The sequence below is a fragment of the Aplysia californica genome, unplaced genomic scaffold, assembly GCF_000002075.1.
Source record: "Aplysia californica isolate F4 #8 unplaced genomic scaffold, AplCal3.0 scaffold00362, whole genome shotgun sequence".
Lineage (NCBI taxonomy): Eukaryota > Metazoa > Mollusca > Gastropoda > Aplysiida > Aplysiidae > Aplysia > Aplysia californica.
In genome coordinates, this window is record NW_004797632.1 from 51,736 (window position 1) to 65,906 (window position 14,171).

General features: G+C 38.1%; 1 protein-coding gene across 1 annotated transcript in view; it reads left to right on the top strand.

Annotated features, from left to right (window-relative positions):
* Nucleotides 1-5,741, top strand: part of LOC101852033 (glutamine synthetase) — a gene marked incomplete in the record, with an annotated part of 26,301 nt that extends 20,560 nt beyond the window's left edge. Inside the window, 5 exon segments of the mRNA XM_013085278.2 lie at nucleotides 219-365; nucleotides 1,120-1,247; nucleotides 2,229-2,428; nucleotides 2,819-2,971; nucleotides 4,902-5,741. Of these exon segments, the coding sequence (XP_012940732.1) occupies nucleotides 219-365; nucleotides 1,120-1,247; nucleotides 2,229-2,428; nucleotides 2,819-2,971; nucleotides 4,902-5,043 (770 nt within the window).
* Nucleotides 5,742-14,171: the final 8,430 nt, after the last annotated feature.

A 14,171-nucleotide genomic window follows, 5' to 3' on the forward strand; every position in this document is an offset into this window, starting at 1 on the left:
TAAAATTTTTATTATTATTTATTGTTATTGGTGGTGGTATTATTATTATTATTGTTGTTATTATTATTATTGTTGTTGTTGTTGTTGTTGTTGTTGTTGTTGTTGTTATTTGTTATAGTTGTTGTGATGATTATTTTTAATTATTATTAGATCCATTATTTGACATTGTTGTTGTTGTTATTATTATTAATATTATTTTATTACATCACTATCTCCAGAAACCAACAACAGGAAGTCGTGCGCGGACGTGATGCGCCGTGCCAGTGAGGCCCACCCGTGGTTCGGTATAGAACAGGAGTACGTGCTGTTGGACTACGATGATCACCCCCTGGGCTGGCCCAAGAACGGATTCCCTGGACCACAAGGTAGAGAATGGGCGGTTGGTTAGGGGTAGGTGGGCGGGGGTGGGGTGGTGGGGGTGGGGAGACAAATGGACATGACGTGTCTTATGTTGTGGGGGTGTTGGGGGGTAGGGGGGGTGGGGATAAATAGACGTACATGTCTTATTTTTTTTTTGGGGGGGGGGGGACAAACAGACATATAGGTCTCATGTTCTGAGGGTGGGGGACAGACAGACAGGAAGACAGACAGACCGACAGACAGATGTATTAAAAGAAAACATGTAGACATGACAGAGTATTTGTTAATTGGTACTATCCAGCCTAGTCAGCTGCTAAAAAAAACGGTGTTCCGGCATCCAATCCGGACATTGGGGATTGCCTTGTTAGTGAGACAATTTCCTGGGCCTTCGGCATATTGTGGTAGGGTGGCCAGTTCCTTTCCACGTCGCCTTTACTTCCCCAACTTGAAGTCAGGTACCCATTACTGCTGGGTAAGATACATGGGTGGTTAGCGGGTGCTCTGGAGTGGTTTGCTTCTTTTTTCCTATCAAACATCTATCGTCTTTATCTCCCCTTCTTCTTTTTTTATGTTTGTTACTCTCTTGTAACACCTCTAATCGTCTGGCGCTCATATGACCATATGCAGTTGCGAGCGCTGTAAAACCTCTACTAAAACTAAAAACTAGAGTAAGATATGTTTTACGGCACTTGCAACACAAATAGGTCACAATATATTTTTTTACAAGAAAATATTCATTTCACTTTCTCTTCCCGCCAGGCCCGTACTACTGCGGTGTCGGGGCCAACAAAGTGTACGGCCGGGACGTGGTGGAGGCTCACTATCGGGCCTGTCTGTACGCCGGCGTCAATGTCAGCGGCTGCAACGCAGAGGTCATGCCGTCTCAGGTAGGTCAAACAACGATAAATTGGTCACTTTTAAGCACGGGGGGAAGGGGGGGGGGGGGGGGCTATCCCAAAAAATTCTGTTTTGAGAAAACCAAAGGTAAAGTTTTTGCCCCTTGTTCAGTTAAAAAAAAATAAAAGTAGAGTTTTCTCTATATCCAAACAAATATGCACACCAGTGAAACCAAACTTCTCCTACAGGTAGGGCAATGGCCACTTTTGATGTTGGTCAAGATTTCTGGAAACCCCTGAAATCTGGGTTGGCCCAACTGTCCTTAAAAGTGACCAATTATGACGAAATTTTGGTGACCATAACGGCGCTGTTTAGTAAATACTTTGACCTTTTTTAGTTTTAGTAAGGTTTTTACGGCGCTCGCAGCTGCATAAGGTCGTATGAGCGTACTTTGAACTTGGCTTACACGAGGACAGAGGACCAAATTGTGTTGATAGCGCTGTTAAAAAACTTTAAACTTTGATGAGAATAGATGAACAAATGTGTCACAATGCTGTGGAATCAGGTGCTCATTAATTTTTGGGCTTTTCGGAGTTATTGGTAACATCTGAAAGCTTTAGCTTATTCATTTGCCCTGCTTTCAATGAAAAAAATTGCCTGTCTGTCTGTTTTATCATTATTATTATTATTGCTGTTATTATTGTCATCATTATTATTATTGTTATTATTACTGTTATCATTATTGTCATTGTTATCATTACAGTAATCATTATTTTCATTATTGATATTGTAATTACTTTTATCATTATTATCATTTATATTTTTAATATCACTACAGTTATCATTATTAATATTGTAATTATTGTTTTTACGGTTATCGATATTATCAATGTTACTGTTTTCAGTATTATTGTTATTATCATTACTGTTGTCACCATTATTATTATTACTGTTATTTTTATTATTATTTCTATTATGACAGTATTACTGTTATCATTAACGTCATTATCATTATATTTTCTTGTTTTCAGTGGGAGTTCCAGGTGGGTCCCTGTGAGGGTATCTCCATGGGCGACGAGCTGTGGATCGCCCGCTACATCTTGTACCGAGTGGCCGAGGACTTTGGCGTGGTGGTCAGTTTGGACCCCAAACCTCAGACTGGTCACTGGAACGGCTCAGGGGCTCATTGTAACTACAGCACCCTGGCCATGAGGGAGAAGGGGGGCTTGAAGTGAGTGCATTACAATAAGGGTAGATATTGATTATGATGGTAATAATGATGATAATAATAAAAATAATAATGATGATAATTATAAGAATAATAATAATGATAATAATAATAGCCTAATAATGATAATGATAATAATAATAGTAATGATGATGATGACGGTGATAATGATAATAATAATAATAAGGATTTTAATAATAATTATAATAAGATTAATAATAATGATAAGGAATAATGTAGTAGTAGTAATAATAATAATAATAATAATAAAGTAATAGTAATAATAATAACAATAAAGTTGGTGATAATGATGGTCTTGCTTTGTCTTCTCTTTTATTAAAATGACGTAAAATTATTGTTAAAAATCTGACAAATATCGACCATCATTCCCAGAGCCATTGAGGCAGCGATCACAGACCTAGAGAAGAAGCACATGGAGCACATCCGCGTGTACGACCCCAGGGGAGGGGAGGACAACGCCCGGAGGTTGTGTGGATCTTTTGAGACCTCCAAGATAGACAGCTTCTCTGCTGGTGTAGCCAACAGGTGAGGCATATCTTGTTGTTGTTGTTGTTGTTGTTGTTGTTGTTGTTGTTGTTGTTGTTGTTGTTGATGTTGATGGTGGTGGTGTTGTTGTTTTTGTTGTTGTTGTTGTTGATGGTGGTGGTGTTGTTGTTTTTGTTGGTGGTGTTGTTGTTGGTGGTGGTGGTGGTTGTTGTGGTGGTGGTGTTGTTGTTGGTGTTGTCTTTTGAGACCTCTAAGATATACAGCTTCTCTGCTGGTGTAGCTTACAGGTGAGGCATATCTTGTTGTTGTTGTTGTTGTTGTTGTCTGCTTATTCGGATACGTCTGTTCTTCAATGCTGCTGCTGTTTCTTCTTTGTTCTTCTTCCTTCCACATCTTTCGTAGTTTTTATTTCTTCTTCTTTTCTTCATCTTCCTGGATTTTCCATTGGTTGAATGTTGTTCTCTGACCTTTATGGTGGGTGGTTGGCGGGTGCTCTGGTGTGGTTTGCTCCAGCTTTCCTTTTAAAAAAATCTATCGTCCTTATCTTCCCTCCTTCTTTTTTTATGTGTTTGTTACTCTCCTGTAACATCTCTAATCTTCGGCGCTTATATGACCTTACCGTGTTGCAAGTGCCAACTTATACTAAAACAAAAAAAACAACAAGAAAAACAAAAAACAAACAAAACTGATCAAGGTCGAACTATTCTGTTTCATACTAAATAAGATAATGACTTCAAGAGTGACAGCTAGCGAGTTTCAAGAATTACAGAAAGTTTACGTTCATGATCAATGTCTAGGGGAGACCATCGAGGGTATAGGTGGACATAATTACAATACATGAGTTAGTTCCCTTGACCTCGGTGGGCCTTCTACAAGGGAGGTGACCATGTCGTATATCAGGACACTGTAAAATCAGCCGCTCGTCAATTTTAGAGCATCATGTTGGGTTTTTGGTATCATCTGAGAGAATTGTAATATTTTCATCTTTCACTTGATTAAAGAAAGAGCAAATTAATGAACAATGGCATTCGGACCTGTTCCATTGGACACCTGTCCAAGACAATCACCTGTTCAAATGAAAATTTCCCTCTTCGCCCTCTCTTTCCTTTTTGAGTCTCTTTATATTATAGTGACACTGTCAAAGACGTTCTCCTGTCTATCTAAGACAACCACATTTCTCCTGGACTATGGATGGCCGTCTTGGACAAGTTCCACTGTAAACTGACATTTTCTAAGACAATCACTTTTTGTCCTTGGCAGTGGATGGCTGCTTCGTCAATTTTAAACATTTTTTTAATACATGTACACATATAAATATCCAACCAAAAGGATGGTCGGCGGGTGCTCTGGTATGGTTTGCTCTTCTTTCTTATCAAACATCTATCGTCCTTATCTCCCCTCCTTCTTTTTTTATGTGTTTGTTACTCTCTTGTAACGCATCTAATCTTCAGCACTTATACATGACCTTATTGTGTTACAAGTGCCGTAAAATTTTACTAAAGCTAGGACAAACAACCAGCCAACTATATCCAACCCAAACCTCTACTCGTGGGTGATTGGCGAGTGTTCTGGTGTAGTTTGCTCCTTCTTTCTTATCAAACATCTATCATCCTTATCCCTCCTCCTCCTTTTCTGTGTGTTTGTTCCACCTTTAATCTTCCGCACTTATAATTATAGGACCTTATTGTGTTGAAACTGTCGTAAAACTCTTACTGAAGCTAAAACAACCAACCAACCATATCCAACCTAAGCCTCTACTCGTGTGTGGTTGGCGAGTGTTCTGGTGTGGTTTGCTCCTTCTTTCTTATCAAACATCTATCGTCCTTATCCCTTCTCCTCCTTTTTTGTGTGTTTGTTACTCTCTTGTAACACCTCCAATCTTTAGCACTTATATGACCTTACTGTGTTGCAAGTGACGTTAAACACTTATTAAAACTAAAACTTCTATTCATCTTTTTTTTTCCACCAGAGGGGCCAGTGTCCGTATCCCCCGCCAAGTGGCAGCTGATGAGAAAGGTTACCTGGAGGACAGACGACCTTCGTCTAACTGCGACCCCTACCGCGTCACGGAGGCTCTAGTCAGGACAACAGTGCTGCACGAGGACTTTTAGAAACTGGCTCCGATGTTAGGATCGCTTTGGAAAATTGAGAGAATTATCTTCTAAGAATTCGCTCGGATATTACAGTCTTTTTTGTGAACCGAGAGAGTTGCCTTCAGTGTTATGATTGTTAAATACGAGGCCTTCTAAGAACTAGCTCCAATAATGTAATCTTTTTTTTTTTTCCCGTAGTCTTGTGGGAAAGCAGAAAATTGAACAGGTAAAGTGTAAAACAGGCTAACTTCCCCCGCCGCTAAGCCACATTAATTACAACACATTTTAGCCTATTGTTTTCACTATTTTAAGATGGACTCAGCTTTACACTTGATTTGCTTTTATAAAGACACCATAAGTGAAAGGCTAGCACCTATATTTTTCCTATATATACCGCAAGTTTAGGGCTAGTAGGCTTACCCTAATTTTTTCTAAACACCACAAATCAAGGGCTAGTACCCACATTTTGTCTAAAAATGAAATTGTCCTGTTTTTCACATGACCTATTCAATTATCTGCGGAGTTTCGATAGTTCACAAGAGGCCTTCCAAAAACTGAGAGAACTGTGTTTTGTTGGTTCCCAGTAAAAAATGTATAGAAAGATGTTACTGGGGCATTTTTTTCAAGTCTTTACAACTTCCGTGGGAAAATGACATTGAATTTCTTGGGTTGTAATGTCGTTGTTGTGGTGTAATTATGTATATCTACGTGGAAAAGAAAATCTCAAAGATTTTTCAGAGGTCAGGGCAATATTTTCTCTTTCTCATTGATGATGATGATGAAAATGATGATGATGATGATAAGATATTTCATAGGCATAAAATGGCTACTAGTGTCCATATAAATAAATGACATATTATATTACTGGTGAGGCATTTTACTGTTGAAAATTGTCCAAGCAGAATGTTATCGTGTGTTGTAATTTCATTAATGTTGTGAGGGATTCCAAGAGGGAAGACATGTCTCATGGGTTCATACTTAGATGAATCAATGTTTTCATCAAAGTGTTCCCAGACCACTCAAGTGCTCGAATAAAATCAGAAGTTTCCAGATTCATTTCGCCTGTTGAAGAATCGTAACTGTATTTGTAGAAAATCCAACATTTTTCTAGAATTTTGTTTTCATCAGGTTGTATTGAACTTATTGTAAATGATGTAGAAATTACACATTTTTATGTGTTTATCTTTGCAATACACGTCTCTTTGCCACAGTAAGGTTGTTATGTAATCTTAATCTAATGGGATTCAATGAACTCCGACGATTTTTTCCCACTAAACTCCTATTTTTTTAGTGGAATTTGAGGAAAACTCTTCTATTTTTAGTCACTGATATCTTGTTTTCATGCATCTTAAATTCCAGGATTGTAATTTTACCTTTGTAAAGGTTAGTATAGAAAATAACAAACTCAGTAAAGACGTGTCGTATTTTGTAGCTCGCTGATTTGTTCTCAGTTCGTCTCATTCCTTTTTTAAAGTTTGATTTTGATAGGAATATGGAATTTTCCAAATTTGAGCCATTTGCCAGCTTTTTGCTATATTATTATCAACAAGAAATCGTGCCTTACTATTCAATAGCTTTTTTCCTATTTGCAAATATTTGCTTTTTTCCTATTTGCAAATATTTTCTTTCTCTGCCAAGTTCTACTACTGTGGGCAGAAATGTTTTTCCTTGTGAGAGCAGGAAGAGGAAAGAGTTGGATGGTGTAAAGTTACCTGGCGGTCTGATAAGTCGGGTCTGTCAGGGGGCCCCGTCCAAGATAAGTGTTGCCTCGTCGTGGTCCTGAGTCCGACTGAATACCTCAGTGAGTCTCTCAGACGATCTCCGCCTGTTTCGCGCCGGACCCTTGACGTCATCCAAGGGCGTGCCACTCCCTTAATTATCTTGTCCCCACAGTAAAGATAAGAGTCATGTCCCTTGACATCACAAGATGGTTCATTTTTAGTGGCAGCTCAATTTACATCAAGGTTACATACTTATAATTTGTCAGAAGGGTTATTGCTTTTTTTACATACCAAATTGTATTGATAGTGCTGTAAAACATATGTACTCAAACAAACAAGCAAGCTAGCTCTTTTTGTATAATGACTATCGTCTCGGTCAGTGTGTGAATGAATTTGTTGTCAATTGTGTCTTCCACTTTATCAACGGTCCACCCTGCAGCTGTAATTTGTGTTCTTAAATTTCATGTTTCCTTGTCTTTGTCTAAGATAAAAGCAGTAGAATCAAGAGTGTTTTTTTTTTTTTTTTTAATCAACGGTGGTGATTTTGTTTTTTGTTTGTTTGTTTGTTTTTTTTGTCTCAGATATATTTTGGTGGGTGGTTGGCGGGTGCTCTGGTGTAGTTTGCTTCTTCTTTCCTATCAAACGTCTATCGTCCTGATCTCTCCTCCTCCTTCTATTTTGTGTTTTTGTTACTCTCTTGTAACACCTCTAATCTTTGGCACTTATATGACCTTATTGTGTTGCAAGTGCTGTAAAACTCTTACTAAAACTAAAACTAAAGATATATTTTGTGCTTGCGATAATACACCGTATATCTGCCTTGTTGCAGTTTTGTGACAGTCAGCGACTTACTATAGCAAGTGCCATAACTGTCACCTCTTCATTCTGTCAGCGTTGTTTTTGTTGTCGTTATTATTGATACTGTTTTTGTCGTTATCATTGTTGCTCTTCTTGGCATTGTTGTTGTTGCTGTTGTAATAACGGTTGTGCTGTTGCTGTTGTTGTTGTCATTACTGCTGCAAAAATGCCTCTCAGCTAGATGTTTTGTTATGATCATTATTATCACCATCCTGGTCTTCGGTATCGTCAGTGCCTTCCTCTTCCGTGCTCTTATTTCACGGCAGAGTTTTAATCGAACTCTGCTGATAAGCAACGGGTTCTTAGCATTCCAAAAGTCTTTCTGCGTGACCCGAAATCTTTGACCTAACCTAACCAATCACACACTGACTGTTGGAGCATTAATGTAATTGAAACTAATTCTACTCTGTACTAATGTTTTCAAATAGGTTTCTTTAATGATGTGAAATTAATTTTGAAAGTTGAGATGTATTCAGAGCTGAACAACACTCAAAAGAGAATTTCAGTGTAACTTGCTACAAGTGTAGAGTAATTTTAGTTATACCGGTGTCTGATTTCCTGCAGGTGTATGGCATTCCTTCCTTGTGTATGATTTTTGTACAACATGTATTATTAATGTTTGTATGCAAATGAAGGAGCCAGAAAAGTGAAGGGTCTAAATCACCTTGAGGTGGTTTCGAGAAAAAATGAACACAAACCCCTTACCCCCCCCCCCCCCCCCCCCCACAAAAAAAAGCAAATAAAAGAGATAAAGATAGATAAATAGATAAATATTTTAAAAAAATATCTGGGAAATAAATAAATAAATGAATGAATGAATGGATGGATAAATAAATAAATAGATAAATAAATAAAAGGCGGGGCTTAAAAGAACATGGTCCACTAAAAGTTAAGGGAGTTTGTAAAGGCTACGATTGAAAAATGGCCAGGCATATTTTCTCCAGATGTTGATATCCTTGTGTAGCCTCCCCCTGACCTGGGTTTGTAACCCCTTTTCCCCCCCCCCCCCCCCCCACCCCAAAAAAAAGCAATTAAAAGAGATAAAGATAGATAAATAGATAAATATATTAAATAAATATCTGGTAAATAAATAAATAAATGAATGAATGAATGAATGAATAAATAAATAAATAGATAAATAAATAAAAGGCTGGACTTAATAGAACATGATCAACTAAGAGTTAAGGTAGTTTGTAAAGGCTACGATTGAAAACTGTCCAGTCATATTTCATCCAGATGTTGATATCTTGTGTAGTCTCCCCTGACTTGTGTTGTTAATAACGAAACCCCCCCCCCCCCCCACTATTTTACAGCCAGATGTGATTGGGTAGACCCTTTCTTTTTTTGGGCCCTTTCATATTCTGAGTGACTGCCTTCAAAATTGCATGTATTATTATGTCTTATCAGTGTGTTCAAGTTTAGCAATCATTTGATGGTTTGGAAAAAAGAATAATTCTTCAAATAGCCTATATATATATATATACACTATGATGTTTTGCTATATATGTATAATATGACTGTTTAGTTTTAGACTTAATGCAGGTGATGATGAAATTCTTTATATATTATGTAAATTGACCTATTGGGGTCACAGAGTTTTATGAATAAATTAAGGTGTACAGTAATGTTATCATGTTGTCTGTCTCAGATTTGTCTCTTGGGGTTTTCATGTACCGTAGATGGTTTGTTCCTCTTTCCAACTCTCTCTCTATCACGAATGTATTGCCTTCGTTCTCTCTCTGTCTCTGTCTGTCTGTCTGTCTGTCTGTCTGTCTGTCTGTCTGCCTGTCTGTCTGCCTGTCTGTCTGTCTGTCTGTCTGTCTGTCTGTCTGTCTGTCTGTCTGTCTGTCTGTCTGTCTGTCTCACTCTCTCTCTCTCTCTCTCTCTCTCTCTCTCTCTCTCTCTCTCTCTCTCTCTCTCTCTCTCTCTCTCTCTCTCTCTCCCTCACACACACACACACACACACACACACACACACACACACACACACACACACACACACACTCTCCCTTTCCCTTTCCCTCTCCCTTTCCCTCTATCCCTCTCTCTCTCTCTTCACGCACACATACACACATACACACACACACACACACACACACACACACACACACACACACACACACACACACACACCCACTCTATACATTGACCTTCAGAGGTCTCACATTGTTATGGTAATCTGACTACAATGTACATGATTAGAAGCCTTTAACTTTAATGATAACAAATATTGCGTGGGAACATTAATTGCTGTGAGAGCCTTCATCGGCGGAAGTTTTCTACACATGCAGATAACTTGAGAACGACAGATGTACGCAATTGGCCGATATTTATAGTAACAGCCATCTTGTTTGACGTCATTGAGGGATTCCCACTTTGTTGTCGTTCACGGTGACAACATGACCACAAAGCACTATTGCAGTATTTTTAAAGCCTGTAGCTTATAGTGCCGTGGTGGCGGAGTGGTTAGTGCGCTTGTCTCCAAAGCAGAAAGTCCAGGTTCGAGCCTCGGTTTGGCCACGGATTTTCTTTTTTTCGCCCCCTCCTGCCCACCTACCTGTAATGGTTTTCTACACAACTCATTCATATAAACAATCCCCATCCCATTGCATACCAAAATTCAGGTCAGCTTGTTAACTTCCTGGATCTGATAAGTGCGCAAGAGTGTGACAAAAGTCAAAGATAGCAGGCTTTACACATTTGTAGGCTACCCTATTCCACTTCATGAGCGAAGCAAAACAACAAATCGCTTCTCGACCTTTTGGTTAAGATCAAAGGTGGTATCTGTTCTCAGCTTCTCCTCCGGCCTTGTGCCCACTGGTTTAGCGAGGCGGATACTGCCCGAGGTAACCGAGGGACGGAGAAATCTGCCCCTCTTTTCTATCGGGTGGACGGTTATCGTCCAACATAATATAACCCCCCCACCAAAAAAAAAAAAAAAAAAAAAAACCACTTCGAAATTTTCAATCCATGATGTCTTGTCATTCTTAAATTAAGTTAAATAAGGGAAGCGACATTCCCATAGCCTGACTTTGCTTAAATCCCTGTTGAATGAACTTCTTATCTTTTCTGTAGGCCTACATATGTGAGGCAACATGGTGGAATCAGGTTCTCGTCAAAATAATCAATATGAAGAAACTTTGCATTTTTCCGCAGGTTTTTGAATTACAAAATTTTGTTTTTGTTTTTTGGCTCAACACCTTTCATATCCGTTAAAGAATTCGTTTCTGTGTGGATTTTTCTGAAAAACGTTGATTAAAGGCACAAAAAAAAATTTGTAAATTTCCGTTATCACGGACTCTTAAGGTAAGGAAATAACTAATCTTTGCGTGCCATTTTCTCACTAATTTTACCTCTGAAAACAAGTGACCCCCACCTATTTCTTTCGCAAATATCTCGACTTGTATTCAAGATAAATGGATACTTTTTAAATCCAAATAAAGACAAGTGAACAAGCTTTAAGATGACACCAATAACTCTACATGCCCCAAAATTGACAAGAGCCTGATTCCACCACGCTGCCTCACATATTATATTGATGGAAACGTCTGGACACTGAAATGAATTAAGATCGTCTATCAAGACATGATAACATCTGATGCCAAAAGTTCCACAGAAATAAAACGGAGAATTACAATGGCTAAGGCTAGTTTCTATAAAATGAGCCCAATCCTGAAAAAATAGAAACATCTCAATGAACACCAAAATGAAAGTTCTGAAATTCTATGTTTGGTCAACCCTTCTATATGGCTGTGAATGCTGGACAATCACCAAAGACAGTGAAAATAAAATAGAAGCAACAGAAATGTGGTTTCTTAGGAGACTGCTAAGAGTATAGTAGAAGGAAAAGAAATCAAATGAGGTAGTGCTTGATGAAGCCCACGTGGGACGCTCGATTTTAAAAACAATAAGGAAACGACAATAAATGCAGTTTTTGGGACACCTGAACAGGCATACGGGTCTTTAACATCTAGCTCTCACTGGCCAAAATTGAGGGCAAGCGATGCAGGGGTAGGTCCACAACAACATACAATATTTAAGAAACCTAAACAAATGGGTATCAGAGAAAGATCAGGGAAACGTAGCTTTTTTGAGAGCATCCGAGCAAAGGAATGAATGGAGAACCATGATCGCCGATGTCTGTCGCAGATCTGGCACTGGATATTGATGATAACGATGTGTTGTCATTCTTAAAAGTTCAACAAGGGAAGCGATTCTATCATAGCCTGACTTTGTTTTAATCCCTGTTGATTGAACTTCGTATCTTTTCAGAAGACCTACATAATTATTATATTGATGGAAACGTCTCGACACTGAAAGGAGTTAAGATCGTCCATCAAGACGCAAAAGACCATAATATTGTGTTAGAAGAGTCGAGTCGGATTGTACGCAAATCGCTATACTCCAGAATCACAAAGTTCTACACCTGTCTGCTCAGTATCCAGTTTTGAAAAATTTTACGTTAAAAATTTGGAGTTTCACAACATGTCAAGCTTTTTGGAATGCAATTTTTTAAAATAGCCTGAATAATCCGACTAATCTGACGATTTTGATAGAGCAGATAGAACATTTGGTTTCTGACCTCATGGTCATGATCAGTCAAAACGACCAAAAATGCCACACAGAATTTTGTCATTCTGAAGTAGTGACATTTTAGAATCCGGTTGTCAGGCGGAGACAGACCCTTCATGAAGTACCCTTTGACCAAGTGCACACCACCAGTCATTTGAATGAGGAGGGACAAAACAGATTTGTGAGGCAGCGCGGTGGAATCAGGCTCTCGTCAAAATAATCAAAGTGAAGAAACTTGCATTTTTCAACAGGTTTGTGAATTTTTATCAAATTTTTGTATTTTGGCTCAACACTTTTCATGCCCATTAAAGAACTAATTTCTGTGTGAATCTTTCTGAAAAACGTTGATTAAAGATACAGAAAATGTAAATGTTCAGTTACCACGGACTCTTAAGCTAAGGAAATAACAAATCTTTGGCTGTCATTTTCTCACTAATTTTACCTCTAAAAACAGGTGACCCCCACCTCATTCATTCGCAAATATCTCGACTTGTATTGAAGAATATTAAAATAAATGGACATTTTTTTCATCCAAATAAAGACAAGTGAACAAGTTTTACGATTATACCAATAACTCTACATGCTCAAAAATTGACGAGAGCCTGATTCCACCACGCTGCCTCACATTATTTTTTTTTCATGATTGGACAAAGTGTTTCATTTTGTCATGGCACAATACGGTCGTTTCAACTCGTGAGCTTGTTTGATTTTGAAGGCCACAGTAGTACGAAGTTGAATAGGTCGTATTTTGCCAGAATTGTAGTTTTTTCTCCACGTGTGAAAGAAATTTTGGTTGACCCCAACGCCATCAAATTGTGAGGCAGCGTGGTGGAATCAGGCTCTCGTCAATTTTTGGGCATGTAGAGTTATTGGTATCACCTTTAAGCTTGTTCACTTGTCTTTATTTGTTGGAAAAAATATCCATTTATCTTGAATACAAGTCGAGGTATTTGCAAAAGAAGGAGGTGGGGATCACCTGTTTTCAGAGGTAAAATTACAGAGAAAATGGCCTCCAAAGATTAGTTATTTCCTTAGCTTTAGAGTCCGTGGTAACTGACTGAAAATTTACATTTTTTGTGCCTTTAATCAACGTTTTTCAGAAAAATCCGCAGAGAAATGAGTTCTTTAATGGACATGAAAGGCGTTGAGCCAAAAAACAAAATTTTGATACAAATTCACAAACCTGCGGAAAAATGCAAGTTTCTTCACTTTTATTATTTTGACGAGAGCCTGATTCCACCAAGCTGCCTTACAATTGTAAAAAGAATTAAACATTTTTTTCTCTCCCCTACAGATTTGATCTTTTGGGCTTTGTACGTTTCTGAGGTTTGCCAACAAATTTTTATTTTTAAAATAAAATAATTATATAGACGACCTAAAAGCAGGGGTGCCGTTAAATGTACAAGGGTGAGTTCAATGAAGTGATTGAATTGACATCATGTTGTACTGTCCCCGTGGTTTTATGCACCCCGTATAATTTAGCAAAATTTGATAATTTTTTGAAAATGTCTGTTTATTTTCCTTTATTATTCTTTGTTAAAATTAACAGAATTGCACAATTTCACACTTTTTTTTACTCAGTTTGCATAATTTCAGAATTTTTCTTGCATAAAACGACGGGGACAGTTTGTAGACCAAGTCGTGCTGAGAATGATACAGTAAAAACAGAACTTTAAAATTTTTTTCTTTACCGCAAGATGGCATGGAAACAGACCAGACGAACTGACGTCACGATTCGGAACATAATCCTTAAACTGAATACTATATGGGAGGCAGCGTGGTGGAATCAGGCTCTCGTCAAAATAATCAAAGTGAAAAAAACGTGCTTTTTTCCGCAGGTTTGTGAAATTTAATCAAATTTTGGTCTTTTGGCTCAACACCTTTCATCCCCATTAAAAAACTCATTTTTGTGTGGATTTTTCTGAAAAGCGTTGATTAAAGGCAGAAAAATTATATTAAGTTGCCTACCTTGTTATTATTTTGTATTTATTTGTT